Genomic DNA, 19,807 nt, shown 5'->3' with positions numbered 1-19,807 from the left:
CCTCAGTTTAGAGCAAATCTAGAACTGTTTGATTTGATTTTTGCGTTTTTCGCCGTGTGAAATTCACAGTAATCTAGATCATGTGAAGCCTTCTTTGTTTTTGCGAAAAATGTGGAAAAGGGGAATGCTTGCATAATTCATACAATTGATCAACTAATTGTTATTCGGAAGTGTTAAGGAGCATGTCAGTTGTTTTCGTATTCACGGCATCCAGTTATGTATCTGAGATTTGAACATTTAGGGGTTTTGTCGTGAATACGACTTACTTTACTATGGGGCGCCTTTTCAAAATTTACCCTCTGAGAGAGTGATAAGTTTTTGATCGTGAATATCTCATGTTATATCTAATGAATCAACATAATTCTTGCTACACGTCATCGGAAATATGATCACAATTTTATAATAAATCTTCAGTTGTGTGACATATTCTCAAATAGTTCAAAATTGAACTTTTCTGAAATGTTTGTTATAATCGAGTATCAAAGAAGATAATTCATAAGGCGCGTTTGCCTTTCTCGTATTTTGAAAGCTCAAAGCTCAGTGATCTGTGAAGGGATTTATATAATCTAACTACCAATAGAATCGAAAATTTTCAACTTGAACATGTATTGCAACAACATTGAAGTTTTTCAATAGTACACTATTGAAAAACCTGTTTGATTTAACCCATGAAAGCACCAGCCAATCAGAACGCGAGACGTCTTCATCTATACAAGAGCATTCATATAAAAGTTGAGTGGTTATTTTTTCCTACCATTTGCTGAGCAACTGTTCCCGAAACAAGACACACGAGAGCAACATCGAGGACCTGTCGTCTCACTGTTTCCCGATCTGAATGCACGAGACACCGTCACCACAATGACACCGAAAATCGGTAGAAAGGCAACCAAAAAGTCCAGCAAGGTCCATTGCCGAAACAAGACACATACGAGAACCATCTCAGATCTCAATATTTCCTACCAAAAGATTCATCAAGATGGAAGTTAAATTAATTTGCACCGTCACTAACACATTCAATTAAGAATGGCAATGCGAAAGCGAAAGTGATAATTTTGAACACATCTTTATACTAGTATACAAATATGCCGTGCGAAACAGAGTTGAACAAATGAAAGAGATGAACAAATTGTTAGAACAAATGTTTCCACTTGATTTGCGCATTCTACTTTCCAGACGTATCAGAACTGGCTAAACTTAAAGCAATCCTAAATATTCCTTTATCACAGTGATGGGGTTTCCAACTCCTCGTCGTTACGGATGGCCAGCTGCAGATGGCGAGGGATGATTTTCGTTTTCTTGTTGTCACGGGCAGCGTTACCGGCCAATTCTATCACTTCGGCTGCCAAGTACTCCATCACTGCCCCCAGATAGACCGGTGCACCGGCACCGACACGTTCGGCGTAGTTTCCTTTTCGGAGCAAACGATGGATTTTGCCAACTGGGAACTGCAGACCAGCACGGTTCGATCGGGACTTTGCCTTACCCTTAACTGTTCCTCCTGTGTACGTGTTTCTGCATAAAACTTCCACAAGATGCTGTTAACAGCTAGACAGCCAATTCAGTATTACTGGCTGCCGCTCTACTAACTCTCTATTTTATATCGTCTCACTGTTTCCCGTTCTGCGATATTTCAACAAAGGGGACGTCCGTACACCGCTACCAGTAGCAGGTATAAAATGAAATGTGATGTGAGAAATAGCGTCATTTAAGTTAAGCTACTCTGAACGTACGAGACACCGTCAGCACGATGGCACCGAAAACCGGTAGAAAGGCAGATTTGTATCGTCACTAACACATTCAATTACGAACGGCAATGCGAAAGCGAATGTTGAACACATCTTTATACTAGTATGGGGTCGTGTGAAAATATGCCATGCGAAACAGGGTTGCCATATATTCAGGTTAATCTGTATTATTATTATTATTATTATTATTATTATTATTATTAATATTATTATTATTATTATTATTATTATTATTATTATTATTATTATTATTATTATTATTATTATTATTATTATTATTATTATTATTATTATTATTATTATTATTATTATTATTATTATTATTATTATTATTATTATTATTATTATTATTATTATTATTATTATTATTATTATTATTATTATTATTATTATTATTATTATTATTATTATTATTATTATTATTATTATTATTATTATTATTATTATTATTATTATTATTATTATTATTATTATTATTATTATTATTATTATTATTATTATTATTATTATTATTATTATTATTATTATTATTATTATTATTATTATTATTATTATTATTATTATTATTATTATTACTATTATTATTATTATTATTATTATTATTATTATTCGTTCGAAGTTGGAAACACAGTTTCGAACGAATACAATTGTGCGCGCTACTAAGATATATTCAGTAATTTCCAGTGTTCTTAGTGATCGCAGTAACTTAAATCTAAATCAGTGAAAGTGTGAAGTACTACATTAGTAGTCTATAGTGAAAGCTTATCAAAAATCGGTGAAAAAACGGTCTAAACCGATCATCTAAATTCATGTGTGACGCCGTAAACTAAACAAAAATCCGCCATTGGGCTTGTGCAGCGGCTTATTCACCCGTAGCGGGTACTGGCTGTGATGGTTAAAGTGCCATAGCACTAGTGTTCAGTAGTACCCGGCGAAAAGTTTCTAAAACCCGTTAAAACTAAAATCAGAACCACTATCAAATCTAGTGAATTTGTGCTCCCCGACATCAAGCCCTATGAAAATCTGTTAACCATAGCTGGCTACCTGTGGTATTTAATATTCACGACCTACAGCTATTCAGTGAAGTGACGGTGTGCCGAAAGCAAATTTTTTTTTGTGATAGGAAAAGTTGTAAAAAGTTTTTCAAAATTATATATTTTGTATTGCCTCCAATATCGCATTTTTCGATCCAAATTCAAATACATCGACGTTATAAAGACAAGCAAGGTAGGATCTTTTTATTTTTCTTCGCTTTTTGTCTATTTGGGGTTGGTAACGGATGACCGTTACCACTAAAACCATACAACGTAACTAAAAATGCCCGCAACTAGCAGCGGTGACCCAGGTGGGTGCGCAGGGAGAAGAATTCCGCAGTACAGCTGAAAGGCAAAGATGAAAGCCCACTTCCTAAGAACCCGTTTACAATAGGAAAGTCCGTAGAGATCTTTGCTGGTGGTGCTATTGAAGGTGCAAATAGTGAAGCACAAGGAACACGGTACACACTTCGAATTCGAAATCCAGCTCAAGTATCTAAATTATTAAAAATCACAAAGCTCATTGATGGCACTGAGGTTGTAGTGGAAACCCACCCGAACTTAAACGTTAGCAGATGTGTCATTTCCTGCTACGATGAATGAATGAAACTACGATGAACGATGGATGAAAAAGATGTACTTTCCGAAATACTCAACCAGAATGTCATCCGTGTTCAACGCATAACCCGTAACGAAGCAGGAAAGAGAATAAATACGCCAGCTCTAATTCTAACATTCTGTAAGGCTACATATCCGGAATACATAAAAATAGGCTTCCTTCAAATACCAACTAGACCCTACTTCCCGAATCCAATGTTGTGCTATGGCTGCTTTAAATACGGCCATAAACGTGTCCGATGCCCCGGCCCACAACGATGCTTTAATTGTTCGGGCGAAAAGCACGGTGAAGAAGAATGTGGAGAAACCCCGTTTTGTCTAAACTGCAAGGGCAATCACCGTCCTACTAACAGACAGTGTCCGAGCTACCCAAAAGAAATAGCAGTCATTAAACTAAAAACCCGCGATAATCTCACGTTCCCAGAAGCATGCAAACAAGTAAACCAACTGAGCCTAGGTAGTTACGCTCAGGCCACAGCACAACCCAACGAAACAATAAAGAAATTAAAAGAATTAGAAACGCAAATGAAAAACAAAGATGATCAGATTTCGAAACTTATGGAAGAAATCAAACGTAAAGACAACAAGATAGAGCAAATGATAGCTTACATCCATCAGATGAAACAGCAAGACACCAATTATGAAAAATCGCTTAGCAACAAGGAACATCAACAAACGAACCAAAGTACTGGACCTGTAACGAGATCAAGAAAAAATTCACCGGCTGTGTCAGAATCTAAACGCGGAAGACCACCTAAAAAGATCACTCCTTTCAATATGCCCATAGCAGCAACATCGGATAACACAAGCCCACCTCCAAAAAAACTCGCAAATGCCGCCAGCAAACAAATTCAGCACGAAAGTTATTCGGATGAAGATATTGGTAACGAAGAAGACGCCCCCAACCACCTCTTCGATAATCCTTACACCCATCAACATCCGAATAAAAAATGGAAGCACACCCAACTACTAACAATGAAACAGATCGGTTTGGAAGTGAGGAAAGTGTAGTACTCCTTCCAACGCAAGCACAGCAGGCTGAAGGAGCTGTCCGGACTGCCAAACCCCAACCCGTTGACAGCAAATTCACCTCTGTGGCCGACAAATCCAGCATGCAAATCTCCGAACTCAATTACAACAAGCAGCCAAACAACTCGAAGAACAGCGAAGCTACACGAAGCATATCCCCAGTGCCGACCGCTGTCGGTATTCCTGATAGTAATAGTGTAGTTTTTACGACAGCGATTGGCACTGTGGGCTCCTACCTCTCACAGGTCAGTCCCGTAACCGTCAATCCTCTGTCAAACACTACTGCGCCATCAAATTTTACAGATCAAACCTACCCTACAACCACCATAGTCTCTTCGTCGAAGGAACAATCAACAAAAACACCTATCTCTCCCGGCGAAGGTCCATCTACAAGATCGTTTCGAAAACCGACGAATAAACCACCACACAATCATCGCGACTCTACACAAAGTCTATCCCCGGTGCCGGCCGTTGTCGGTAGTCCCGCGTCTAACAGTGTAGTAATCTCGACAGCGGCTGGCACTGTGGGGCTAGACGCTCCACAGGTCAGTCCATTCAAGCGAAATGTTGTAACGGACACTACTGCTGTACCACTCTCTGTTCTAGACACGACAAACCCATCATCCCGGTCTGGGGAAGAAGAGATGAAAGTAGCTTCCCCACTTCCACCATTGGAAGGGATCGATCTGGGGGAAAAGGACTGTCCCTACCCCTCGGATATACAGTCCTTGCAACTCTCCTCCCGACTTTCCACCGGTACAACATTCTCGAAACGAAGAGCAGCAGAACGCAAAGAATCAACAGAATCGACATCACCATCGCTGACAGAGTACAACAACCGCACTGGTGGATGCTTTGCTCTACAATGGAATATACGAGGACTAAGAAGTAATATCAGCGAACTGAAGCAGCTATTTGCGGAGCACGATTCCTGTTTGATAGCAATACAAGAAACGAAAGTTAATCAAAGTCTTGTATCGCCGAACTCCATAAGTAGAAACTACACATTGTTACTAGAATCTAAAAGTGAACACTACTGGCAACACGGTGTTGGTCTGGCAGTCCGTGAGGGGATTCCTTTCGAACGCGTGCAGATTTCAACCAATCTGCATATTGTCGCCGTACGAATCTACAATCCTGTTCATGCAACTGTGGTATCTATCTACGTTCCCCCAAGCGTTCAACATTGCCAATCTGCACTGATTGACCTGCTGGAACAACTGGAAGGCCCGGTAATACTGCTAGGAGATTTCAATGCCCATCACATGGCATGGGGTTCACAGTCTACGAACCCACTTGGACGTTTCATCGCAGAAACTACGGTCACAAGGAACCTTGTAATCCTTAATACAGGCTCCCCTACCCGCATCGATCCTGCCACTGGAAACTTATCAGCTATTGATATTTCTCTGTGCTCTAAAGCTATTGCTCAAAGATTTACCTGGAGCACTCTATCGGACCCTTGTAACAGCGACCATTTCCCCATATTGATCTCTATTCCCGGATGGTCACACTGCCCAACAACACGACGCAAATGGCTCTTTGAACATGCTGATTGGACCAAATACGAGCAAATAACAGCCCGTTCTATCTGTCAAAGTGAGGAGTGGAATGTTCAGAAACTCTCAGAGAAAATCATTGCCGCTGCTGCCAAATGCATTCCTAGGTCAAGCGGCGTTGCTGACCCGAAAGTAGTTCCTTGGTGGTGTCCGGAAGTAAAACAGGCGATCAAACAACGACGCAAACACCTTAGAGCCCTTCGCCGCACACACCTATCTGATCTCGAAAGAGCCATAGCATTGAAAAGGTTTCAGGATGCCAGATCACATGCTGGAAAGGCGATAAAAACAGCTAAGCAAAAGACTTGGATAGACTTCGTTGGAAAAATATCACCCAGTAGTACAACAACTGAGTTATGGCGTACAGTAAATACCTTTCGTGGTGGTCGATGTCAGCATACGATGGTACTTAAAAGAGGAGACAGCTTCACGGATAATCCAGAAGAAATCGCTAAACAACATGCGGAGCATTACTATAGAAGATCGGCTACCTCCAGCTATCCCCCAGAATTCCAAAAACAAGCATAAAGTTGAACAACAGCGTATAAAACTCTCTCCCGCCTCAGACGATGTATATAACATTGACATCACACTAGACGAACTCCTGTGGGCAAAGAAAAGAGTTCTTCCACTGGACAAAGAAAAGAGTTCTTCCTGTGGACAAAGAAAAGAGTTCTTCCACTGGTCCCGATTCGATAGGATACCCAATGTTGCGACACCTTCCGTTATCCGTAAAAATTGTACTACTAGAAGTACTGAACAATGTTTGGCAAAGTGGCTTATTTCCACCGTGTTGGCGAACCGCGCTTGTTGTTCCACTCCTCAAGCAGAGCTGTAAATACACTGGACCAGACTCCTTTCGACCTATATCACTAACTAGTTGCATGGCAAAGATACTCGAGCGGATCATAAATCGACGTTTGATCACTGAATTAGAGTCCAGTGGGCGACTAGACAAACGACAGTCCGCTTTCCGATCCGGGCGAGGTACAGATACGTATTTCGCAGACCTAGATAAACTGCTTCCGACTACCAACGAGCACAGCTTAATGGTATCATTGGATCTGTCAAAAGCGTATGATACAACATGGCGTCATGGATTTCTTCGTACGTTGAATTCTTGGCGAATTCGAGGGCGCATGATGAACATGATACAAAGTTTTCTTACCGACCGATCGTTTCAAGTATGTGTAGGAGGAAAAGTATCTACACCTCACAACCTAGAAAATGGTGTACCGCAAGGTTCCATTCTTTCAGTTACACTTTTTCTGATTGCAATGCAACCAATCTTTCGAATAATACCAAAAGGAATAGATATCTTGCTGTATGCGGACGATATCCTGCTAATTGTTCGGGGTATTAAGACAGAGACTCTACATAGAAAACTACAGGCTGCCGTTAGATCCGTCGGCAAATGGACGAAAAGTGTTGGTTTTTCCATATCAGCTACCAAATCTTTCACCTTCTACTGTAGTCCAAATGCAAGACGTAACCCTTCGCGTAATATAACCATCAGCCGAGAAGTTATTCCATACACAAATCGCCTTAAATTACTTGGTATCACCGTAGACGGCACAATCAATTTCAAAGCCCACTGTAAATTAGTGAAAGAAGCCTGCGCCTCAAGACTTCGCCTTATGAGAGCTATAAGCACCCACCTCCCACGAGGACATCGAACAACACTTCTGCAAATTGGTTCCGCAATTATTACATCAAAACTACTCTATGGTATAGGTTTAGTCAGCCGAGGAGGTTTATCTGCTCTCCAGACTCTAGCTCCAATGTATAATCAGATGGTCCATTTCGCTTCCGGTGCTTTTGTAACAAACCCAATACAATCAATATTAGCTGAAACCGGTATGCTACCTTTTGATCTACTAGCAACATCTTCCATCGCGCGGATAGCAATACATGTACTACAAACAAATAACCCCAACATGACTATTCCTTTGGTCGAACGAACGTCAACCTGCATCCAAAATCTTACTGGCGTTCCACTCAACTTGGTCCAGCATCTTGTTAGAAGAGGTGAGCGCGCATGGTACATACGAAAACCATTAATCCCGTGGGATGTCAAAAAATTAGTTACAGCGGGCGAAGCTTCTGAAAAAGTTCGACCCATCGTACAGCATCTTCTTTCCAATCGCTTCAGTCATTCCACAATACTACACACCGATGGCTCCAAGAGTCTCGATGCAGTGGGCGCCGGCATATACCGAAACGGAATTGCCTGTATGAGTAGTTCGCCTCCAAGTTGCAGTGTTTTCTCTGCCGAAGCGTATGCTATTCGAATGGCACTCTCAGTACCAAACATAAAGGATTTAGCTATTCTTACTGATTCAGCAAGTTGCCTACAAACTTTAGAAACTGGTACGTCTAAACACCCTTGGATACAGGAGATCGAGAGCATGACAAACGGAAGATCCGTACGGTACTGCTATATACCCGGCCATGCAGGCATCCGCGGAAACGATGAAGCCGACCGACTGACAAACGCGGCCAGAACTCAACGTCCAATCGATATACCGATCCCAGGAGAAGATGTTTTAAGGAATGTTAAATCCCTAATCCGGAAGCACTGGAATCAGCAATGGTTTGTCTCAAGAGATACAAAGCTCAGAGAAATCAAATTTGATACATACCGTTGGAGAGATCGTGACAACAGTGCAGTTCAACGTGTCCTAACACGCTTGAGAATCAGACACACACGCTTAACACACAGTTTTCTTCTGCAAAAAGAAGCTCCCCCAAATTGCGAATGCTGTGGGACACTGCTCGATGTGCGACATCTAATACTAAACTGCAACAAGTATGCAGAGGAACGACATAACCTGGAAATAGATACATCAAGCCTACGAACGGCAATGTCGAACGATGAACAAAGCGAGACGAAAATTCTTAACTTTATGCCTAAAACAGGACTATGCTGTAAATTGTAATTAAATGTTTCAACGATATGAATGCATCTTTCCATAGATGTAAAATATCGCTAATAAACAAACAAACAAACATTATTAATATTATAATTATTATTATAATAAATATTATTATAATTATTATTATTATTATTATTATTATTATTATTAATATTATTATTATTATTATTATTATTATTATTATTATTATTATTATTATCTGACATTACCCACCCGCCTTTTTTGTTTTGTGCAAAAAAGCACATATTTTGTTTCAACTTTCATTGCGTTTCGCTTTCGGCTCGTCAGTGCTTAAAGCAGTTCAAGTAGAACTGCCATCTCCGCCTAGCAGTCCAACTTGAACAGCTAAGCAGACGCAATGCTTACACAACTTATGTAACACTTTTGGATATTACACCGATGTGCAATATCCTTTCTGACGTCTCGGACGTAAACGGCTTAGCGGTTCAAGTTGGACTGCTAGGCGGAGATGACAGTTCTACTTGAACTGCTTAAAGCACTGACGAGTCGAAGACGAAACGCAAAGAAAGTTGAAACAAAATATGTGCTTTTTTGCATAAAACAAAAAACCCCTAAATGTTCATATCTTTGCGGCGACCACTAGCTAGTCGTCATTCGTTTACGCCCGAGACGTCAGAAAGGATATTGCACTTCGGAGTAATATCCAAAAGTGTTACATAAGTTGTGTAAGCTTTGCGTCTGCTTAGCGGTTCAAATTCGACTGCTAGGCGGATATGGCAGTTCTACTTGAACTGCATTAAGCACCGACGAGCCGAAGGCGAAACCCAAAGAAAGATGAAGCGTAATTAATTTCTCTCATTATTTCCAAAAGTTTTAGAAAACTTTATTTCTCAAATTATATAACCTCAAGAACTAGGATAGTTTGTTTAGCTGGCTATCCATTTGTGTAGTTTTGAGTCCAGTTTAAAAATTCTTTTACGGTTCTTGTTTCACCGGTTTAAGTCACGGTGTACAATATTTGTTTAGTTGTCCACTGATAGTGGCTATCGACTTGTGTAGTTTTGAGTTCAGTTTAAAATTTTTTTGCGTGTTTTGTTCACCGGTTTAAGTGACGATGTGCAATATTTAACACACTTTACCCTATAACTCCGGAAGCGGAAGTTGGATCCAGATGGAATTCAGGAATTCTGTATGGGACCATGAGACTTTTAATTTGAATCTAAGTTTGTCAAACTCAGTTCAGTCATCTCCGAGAACACCTAGCGAGATTTCTTGAACATTCACATACATACACATACAGCCATTGCTCAGCTCGAACTGAGTCGAATGGTATATGACACTTTTTTGTTTTTATATTTCAAGTGATTACATAACCTTTCTATGTGAGTACGGCAACGAACCTAAAAAAAACACCCATTATAAACAAAACCTGAATTCAAATAAAGAATGCTTCATGAATATCAATCAATTCTTCCCAAAACTATCCAATTAGTATAAAAATATATTGATAATAAACAATATATTGATCTGCAAGAATGACATTAAAAGTTTGTCGTATCGTATTTTAACATACTGAACATAAAATGTTTGAGTGATAAATAATTTTATAGGAACATGCATCACGAGTTGTGTAATGGAAAAGCAGGATTGTGTTCCGAAATGAGACCAACAAAGGGTGCCAATCTACTTAAATATCTCCGCAAAGCTGATTTTATTGGTTTAAGTGGAGATAGGTTTAACTTCGACATTAATGGCGATGGTCCCGCTCGATATAACATAATCCATTTCAAACAAATCGAATCAGATAAATATAAATGGATAAAAGTTGGTGAATACTATCAAGGAGAACTACGCTTAAACATGGAAGGTAACTAGTTTTTTACGTATTTAATGTATACCTAATAGAAATATTTTCAGAACTTCAATTCGGCCTTAAAAAAAAGAATGCTCCCGAATCTGTCTGTAGCAAACCATGTGAAAGAGGGCAAGCAAAAAAATATGTAGAAGGCGAAGGGTGTTGCTGGCATTGTTTCAACTGTTCGCAATATCAGGTATATTATATTAAACAATTATTTCTACATTTTCCGCTTAACGTCTAGCGCTTAACGCTTAACTTGACGCAATCCGTTCAGTAGTTCCGAAGTTATGGCGTTACAAGCATACAAACTTACATTCATTTATATATATATATATATATATATATATATATATATATATATATATATATATATATATATATATATATATATATATATATATATATATATATATATATATATATATAGATTTTGGAATTACAGCAGATAAGTGTAGAAATTTTATTTTAAAGAGTGTGTTTCTATACAACACTATGTAAAAATGAACGAAATCCTTTGAACTAGCCATATAATTCTTCTTTTGTGCAGTTATTGTAAGTTGATAGGCAAAATATTTCATATCGAGAATATGAGTAATATGACAAAAGACATATTAGTTTGTGTAATCAGTATGAGTTGCGAAATTTGTGCACTTGATACCTCCGTCGACACAAACATGTGGATATGCGTTGGTAGCCTTCGAAAATTTTACGCGGCCTGCATCGGTGTTACCACTCAGCGCGGTTCAGGAGACAAAAAAGAAAAAGAGTCAAAAAAGCAGATATTAATTCTTATGTGTTTCCATGTTGTGAGGTATGTCAAGAATTACTACAAGTAAAGATGTATTATAAGATACAGCTTTAAAGACGACAATGAAAAGTGTGTTCTGTACTGCAAACCGTGACGTCAGATTTTTCTACAAATCTGCGTGACATGCGTACCGACGCTTCATCCTTACCGAAAGGACAACATGCAACTATCGATGCCTGGAATCAAATGTTCACTGAATGCTCGTCAACGTGCGTGGCGTGTCAAGGTAAGACAATATTATCATAAGTCAAGGTTTGGAAATAGACTCAGTATTATCTAATTTAAATTATTCGAAACAATCGTGTTCAATAAGATCTCCTCATCTAGCGTCATCGTCAGAAATCGTAGCAAATTGTCAAAAATTGAACGGTATGAACTCATTAACTTAAAATTAATGAAATCCATAAAAATATTTTAGGATGTTAGTATACAATTATTCTAACAACCGAAGCTAATTGGGATGAAAGCGTTAACAGCACGGAGGTCCTCGGAAAGATTTACAACGTATTTAGAAACGATTGTGAGTTTCATACATCTGATAAATAATTGGGGGGAGGTGTTCTTATTTGACGCCGAAATGTTAACCACTACTAAATTTAAAGAATTGGAACATGCATGGGTAAGAATTCATTTAGCAGGTGAAGCACATATTTTTACTCCAGTATATTTTCCCCTTAACAATGCCCAAAAAGAAACATATGAAAAGTTTCTGCATGTTGCTAATGAAATTATGGCTAAGCTTCCGTCGGAAGTTAAATTTCATATATATATATATATATATATATATATATATATATATATATATATATATATATATATATATATATATATATATATATATATATATATATATATATATATATATATATATATATATATATATATATATATATATACAATATACGGCTTAGCTCTTAACTAAATAAATCATGTAAAAAATCATCAATATTGCTAATTAAATTTATTATGGACTAATATTAAGACTCCACTCCAAGAAATGAAACCATCAATTCCCCAAGACCTCCTGCACGTCCAAGTGCATTAGATTTATCTCTTTGCTCGACTTCAATTCGACTAGATTGCACCTGGAAAGTATTCCCTGTTTCACACGGTAGCGATAATTTACCAATCATCATTTCAATTCGCAGTAACAAAGGCGTTACTAATTCAGTTAATATTCCATATGATTTGACAAAAAATATTGGCTGGATTAAATACCACAGTATCTCAAGTACTGTTTGCGCACATTAACGTTTGTGGTTTTGTCGGACAAGTGTTCGGATTCTCGCGACGAAGTGAAAACTCGCGGATACTATTTAACACTAACTATATTTATTGCAACGATAACTACAAAAGCTTGGACTGACTGACATACTATCGTTTTATCGTACTATCGTACTGTCGTACGATCGCACTATCGTACGATCGCACGATCGCTCATACGAACGCGCCTGATCTGATTTGCACTACCTTTTTATAGTCTGCGTACATTATTATAGGAACACAATTTGTATCTACCGGAAAGCACATATCGTAAGATGTACCGAAAAGTATGTATCGTAATCTTTAATACTGTCTGCTGCTTGTATAACTGCTCGAATCCTGTCGCTAATCGGTTTCTGTTGTGTATACAGTACAGCTCACCTAAAACTCCTGAGACTTACACTTTGGCGTAAACATACCGCCCGCCTTGAAAGACTATGCTTTCAACAAACTCTAATCTGATTTGAGATATTAAGCTATCTGCTCTGTTCCTGTTACAATTGAGAGTGTGTACTACTGTTAACTGGCTGCTGTTATCATATATCTAGAATTATTTCACGAGTTCTATTTGCCTGACTATCCTATACATTACAAATTCTCTGAAATTTCTATTCACAATAACTTTGGTGTGCTGCTTACTGGTACTCGATGACGGACGGGAGACTTGAATTCGACTCCGTCAACTGCTATGCAGCCGGCGTCGATAAGACAAGACCCGAGCGACTCCGCTGGTTTCATTGCCAGTAGATCTGCAACTGTTTGCTGAGTCAGAGTGAATAAAACGTTGACCTTGAATAAACGATGTAACAAGACCGATGCTGAATCTTCCGCCGTGAACACATGATGAAGACTCCGCTAACCGAAAAAATCTGGTGACCTAGATGTTGTTTCTAACGAGATGTCCTGGTGACCTGAGCATGCCTTGTTTCAGACGAAAACATGTTGTTTCTGAACGATAAATGAACTGATGATCTCGTTGACTGAAGTCCTATGCTGTACTATTTGGATTGTTGAGAATTTGTTGGCTGAATTTCTTCCGTCGACCTCCTCCACGATACTACTTAAATTGCCGAATGTTTACGTTCTGTATTCGTTACTTTGACCTCCTCCACCTATCGTAGACTTGATGCCACAATCCGTATCGTGACGCAGAGCTACGTCGCTCAGCAAAGTTTTAATGGTGCCACACATCACACCTGCACTTGACCAAAACTGGGCCATCCCTGATTGCTTCGTTTCTGGGACCTCAAATCCACTTCTGTTATGTGGTTATCAATCGCTGAATTGACTGCTGTAGATCGAACTGGCAGAAGAATGCATCGTAGACTCACTGCCGGAGGTGGAGGAGTAGAGTGGCGATGTGCACTCCATTAACTGTAACTTCACTGTTGTTGCTGAATTGCTTCCTAGACCGAGGATGATTTTATGCTGCTGGACTGGTGAGGTAGATGAAAACTTGGAAACATACAACGATCATGAATCATTGACTGGCGACAAGCTGTTTGATGTCAGTTGATGAATGCTTCCGAAAACATCCTCTCTCCTTGGCTGTCGATTAGCCAAAAAATGCTCCGATGATGTTGACACACTTTTTGATGTGCTTGGAAACATCCTGTCTGACGTGAGTGACGATCTGGGAACCTCAACCATAGTGTCCCGATGTCCTTGAACCGTGCTGATGGTTATGATGTGAAATAGCTGAAACGTAAGAATTTGTACGAGCACGTTGGCGATTGAAATAAAACAAAATGGGTACTTAACTGCTGTCAAGTCCCAGCCGGGGGTTCTACGAACCCACCGACGAGGCTTGTGCTCTTTACAGATGCTACAGGAACTGCTCGATTCCCCCGAGCTTGGGCCAGGAACTCGTCTGGCGACTCTTTCTCCCGAGTAAGGACCGGATTCACAACTGGTGACGTACATCTGATGATCGATGAAGTTGATAATCGCCGCAACTGCTTGTGTTGTGACGCTGACAGGATCGCTTTCTCTAAAGTATGATGGTTGACGCTAACGTAAAGTGCTCCGACTATTACTGGACCGATGAAGTTTCGAGTATCTTGGATACTCCCGATGAGATGAGACAACAGTGTCTCTCAGAATTTCAATGCGTTGACGTAATAGTAATCTGTTTTGATTGACGACGAATTTCCTAATAGAACTGTTGGTACCACTGGAATTTTCCTGATGGTTTCAATTATTGTACTGCTGCTGTTTTGCCTTCCGAAAAGCTCCGCTGGGCTCAGACCCACGGACTGAAATTGCAACATTTCCTCAATGCTGTAATTATCAACAACTTATTTGTTGATCCGATGAATACGATGATGTTATGGAGGTGCATTCGCGAAATGACTGGATCTCAATCCAGCTCTGCTGCTTCACGTAAGCAACAGACTGCAATGGCTCTGCAAGCCCTGATGGTTGACTGCCGAACTTGGATGAATAGCTCTCAATTTCGATAGGACGATGTTTTGAGTACCTTGGACATACAGATACTCCCGATGATATAAGACAAGGCTGTCTCTCGAAATTCGAATAACTAATTCGACGTAATGATGCACTGTTGACTGGTGACGAAGTTCCTATTCGTTTTGTTGGTACTACGATGAATTTCGTGAAGGTTCCAATTACTGGACTGCTGCTGTGTTGCCTTCAGAAAGGTTCCGCTGGGCTCAGACCCACGGACTGGAATTCCAACGTTTCCTCAATGTTGGAATTATCAACAACTTATTTGTTGATCCGATGAATACGATGATGTTATGGAGGTGCATTCGCGAAATTACTGGATCTCAATCCAGCTCTGCTGCTTCACGTAAGCAACAGACTGCAATGGCTCTGTCAGCCCTGATGGTTCACTGTTGAACCTGGTTGAATGACGCTCAATTCAACCCGAAGTGAATGCACCGGAGATTGGTGAGGACGAATACCATCACCGCTGTAGTACTTCCAGCTGAACTGTCTTTGCTTGGCGAAAATTAGTCTCCCATGCTGGGATGACCTCCGAGAATATCAAAAGCAAATGCTCGGAAAGGATTAAGCTCGTTTTGTGGATAGGACCGAGTGACTTGATGTCGTGAGACCATTTTCGAACTTCAGAATGGTCACTAGGTGCTCGAACAAACCATCATGAGCATGATGATAATCTATAAGCTAATGCATACCATCGTTCGATGGTAGGTGAAGAATGGTGCGATTCATCTGATCGAAAGTATAAATTTGATCGAATAAGATTCCGTACTGTTGTCAGCGGACTGAACAAAGAACTCATTTGATTCGAACGCTCTAAGCGTCATCCGTAGACCCAAGATATGCTTATTCATGTCTCAGATAATAGGAGAAAATATTCGACGAATTCATGATATTTATTAAACGAAATATAATTCAGCTTGAGTTAACACTCCATGGAGAAAAAACATATAATGGTACTGTTTTCTGTCGACCCTTGTTACTTCGCTGCATGGAGCAGGGTGTGATGTTTTGCATTGCATCGCATACATCGCGATTCCTGTTGGCAGTCCGTCTCGAAATGAACAGCACTGAAGCAGTTTCGACAGATTTTCTTTCTGTCCACAAATTCCAATTTGCCTCTTGGTGACAACTTAAAAAACTCCTCACATCGGAAAAGAAAATGACGTTCGCTGCAGCAGTGACATTGCGGCGGTACAATTCGAGCAGCCGGATTAGTGCGCTTTGCCGTAGAATCCATTGTCTGTTCAATTATTACCTTTTTCGTTGAGCGTATTTTCAACAACAAATGAAGATATGTTTCTTCCAATTCGTCATCTGCGTTGTTAACTGTCCCCTTCTCACCGCTTGTACGTGATGCACTCTGCCGCCACCACCTTTCGATTAATTCTGCAGACGACTTCAACCACTCTAATTCCTTGACGGGAGGAGGTCCACAACTTGCAATCTTGTAGCATGATAATATTGATCCTTCAAGTACCATGCATCCAAATTAGTAATAGGTCGTAAAAACACTTGACGATCGTTACACTTCCCAAGAACCAACCATTTGGTTCACATTAAGTTCCCATGCTAGCCGTCCGTGTTGCAACATATGCTGCACACGGCGAGCTAAGCAAAGTTCCCATGCTAGCCGTCCGTGTTGCAACATATGCTGCACACGGCGAGCTAAGCAAACTTCTCACACTATCCGCCGATGCGACATTTCTTTCCCTTGCGTAATGCGCTATAGGTTCAATCGCCTTCTTTTACATTGATGCACCAATCGATACTCTCTCGTTTTCCTCTCTCCCGCTAACACTTTATTTAATGAAAGAATTGTAACTGGCTCCTCCCACCTTTATGTACGTAGAACAGGCAGTAGGTTAGTTTAAGCTTAGAATTCCTCAATAAAGACATACTTGGTAAAACAATCGAGAAGGAAGGTTTACTACCTTCCGAGGTTCTTAATTAAGGAACAAAAAAGAAACGAGTCTGGTTCAAAATGTGAAGTTTTACAGAGTGGAAGTAAGAACAACGACATGGCGACCGTGTAAAAAGTGTCTCCGATAAATTGTGACAGTTTTTCAAGTGACATTTGTGACAAAAAAAAAGTGAAGTATGCGCCAATAGTTGCAGTTGCGCGAAAAGAAAAAAAAAAACATTTTGTTCTTCACAAAGCGAAGTGAATCAAAGGGAGCTCGCTAGAGCTAGAGACTGTATTTTGCACTAATTGAGCAGGATTTTCACTCCAGATTATGTGGTTAGTTGAAAGTGCTACACGTTTTGCCGACTATCGTCAAACAGGAAGACAACGACGCGTTGTAATTTATCCACGGATTTAGTGAATCAGTTAGCGAAAGTGGAGCAAAACGTCACAATCTAGTGCGCCGTGGTTTCGGTCTCAAAGCAGAGTTGGAAATGCAAAACAGCGAAGATCAAAACTCAGTAGAACAAATATGGTGAACCACCGTCTCAGGCTACCTTCTGCGGTGAAAGTTCCGGACAATGGGATTTGGATTCTGCGCCCCAAATGAATTTATACACTCCATCTCCACACCATACTTCAGGTAAATAATCAATAAGACGCCTATAGATAAGTAGCTAGAATAGTGAAAAATAGAAAATAGTTATGGATAAACAGTGATAAATAGCAAAAGTTCTTTTATTCATTTTTTTTTGCTCTTGATTATAATATAAATGGAAGACCCCTTCTGGGATGATATAGAGTTGTGGGAATTAATCGACGATTTCCTGCAAGAAGTGCTTAACAGTCGAAGACGCGGCTAGCGCCGTAGATACTTTCAAAAAAAAAATTTTAGTTCGTTGCTGTAAAAATCAAACACCATGGGGAAAGGGCAATCAAAAGAAACCAACCAGTCTGGTGACACCAATATCCAAATTAACGAGCATATTGAACAGTCTACGACAAGTCACCAAGACCACGAGATCAAATTGTGGATTATTATCGCAATTTCGACTATCTTACTTCTATTAAAAATACATAAAATAATGAAAAAACACTGGACTAAGAAAGGATTTAAAACAGCACAAAGCATAAATTCAATCGCTTAAAAACAAAAAAAAAAAACAAATAAAAATATATACAATAATATTATAGTTTTATAATTTCACTAGCTAGCTAAATGCCTATGACAATAGAGCAATTACACGAAGAAATAAAAATACTTGTAACTATAGATAACAACTTAAAAAAATCGATTAACAAAAAATTTAAAACAGAAACACTAACGACAAAATTAAACTATGCCAACGCACTATATGCTCAAATAGAAAGCAATCTTTTAGAAAACGAAGACTCATTATCACACTCAGAATTAACATTTCTCGTTAAAGCAGCAAGAAATGCAATTACAGACATCCGTTCTACAGTAACCTCGAAGATACAAGAACAATCAGTCGACGAGAAGAGAGGTACGGACTCCAAAATGACAAACACACCAGCAGTCTTTGACATCCGCCAGGCAACGGCGTTAGTACAAATGTACGACGGCACGCCTTTAGTATTGGATGCCTTCGTAGACTCAGTAAATTTATTATTAGAAATTACTACAGCGGAGCAATTGCCAATGGCAATCAAATTTATAAAAACTCGTCTATCAGGTAAAGCAAGATTGGGCCTACCTGATAATATAAGTAGTATTAATGAGTTAATAGAAAACGTCAAATCGAGGTGTATGGACATTTCAACACCCGAAAACATCATTGCAAAATTAAAAGCCACCCGACAGAGTGGACCGATAACAAAATTTTGCGAGGAAGTAGAAAATCTAACTATTTCACTCGAACATGTCTACATTAAACAAAGAATACCCCCTGAGGTTGCAAAAACAATGGCCACCAAAGCGGGACTAAATACCCTTGTATCAGGAATAAACCAACCTGAAACAAAAACAATATTAAAAGCAGGAAACTTCCATTCAATAAAGGAAGCGATCCAAAAAGCTCAAGAAAATCTGACTGAGAATACAACCAACGCGCAAGTCTTAACTACGCGAGCTAGACAAAATCATAATAATTTCAAAACTCATAACCGTTTCTCTAGAGGAAACGGGAGGAATTTCTACACCCAAAGCAATTATAGCGCAAATCAACGCTATAACAAGCCACACCGTATTTACAACAACAATAACCAATTCCATGCCGAGCGCTCAACCAGCTCAAATTACTCATACCATAACAATAATAACCGAGGCCGTGGACATTACCAACCTCAACAAACTCGATATGGGTCAAACCGATTTCAACACAATCGGCAGAATGTATATGTAACAGGCTCTGAGCCATTACCGTATATACAACCAATGCAAATGCAAACAGCTGTGCCGGTCAATGCACCGACCGAGCAGCAACAACTGCAACAGCAGAACCAACCGATGCAAAATCATTTTTTTGGGCAAATGTGTTGACTTTAAATCTAAGCGCTTCTAACTTCATTAAGGTCGGAGTACGAATGACTAACTCAATTTGTACTTTATTGATAGATTCCGGAGCAGATATTTCAATTTTTAAAGCAAATAGAATAATTCC

The 19,807-nt window shown here is 39.4% G+C and overlaps 1 protein-coding gene across 3 annotated transcripts in view; it reads left to right on the top strand.

The window, feature by feature from the left end:
• Positions 1-19,807, top strand: part of LOC131436715 (metabotropic glutamate receptor 8-like) — a 498,361-nt gene that overhangs the window by 280,119 nt on the left and 198,435 nt on the right. For all 3 annotated transcript variants that reach the window (XM_058605585.1, XM_058605584.1, XM_058605586.1), the window contains exons 7-8: positions 10,493-10,749; positions 10,800-10,933. In XM_058605585.1, the coding sequence (XP_058461568.1) occupies positions 10,493-10,749; positions 10,800-10,933 (391 nt within the window). The remainder of the gene's footprint in view (positions 1-10,492; positions 10,750-10,799; positions 10,934-19,807) is intronic.

This window comes from Malaya genurostris, chromosome 3, assembly GCF_030247185.1.
Source record: "Malaya genurostris strain Urasoe2022 chromosome 3, Malgen_1.1, whole genome shotgun sequence".
Taxonomy (NCBI): domain Eukaryota; kingdom Metazoa; phylum Arthropoda; class Insecta; order Diptera; family Culicidae; genus Malaya; species Malaya genurostris.
The sequence above is the reverse complement of the archived record's forward strand: the minus strand, read 5'-3'. Positions and strand labels throughout refer to the sequence as shown.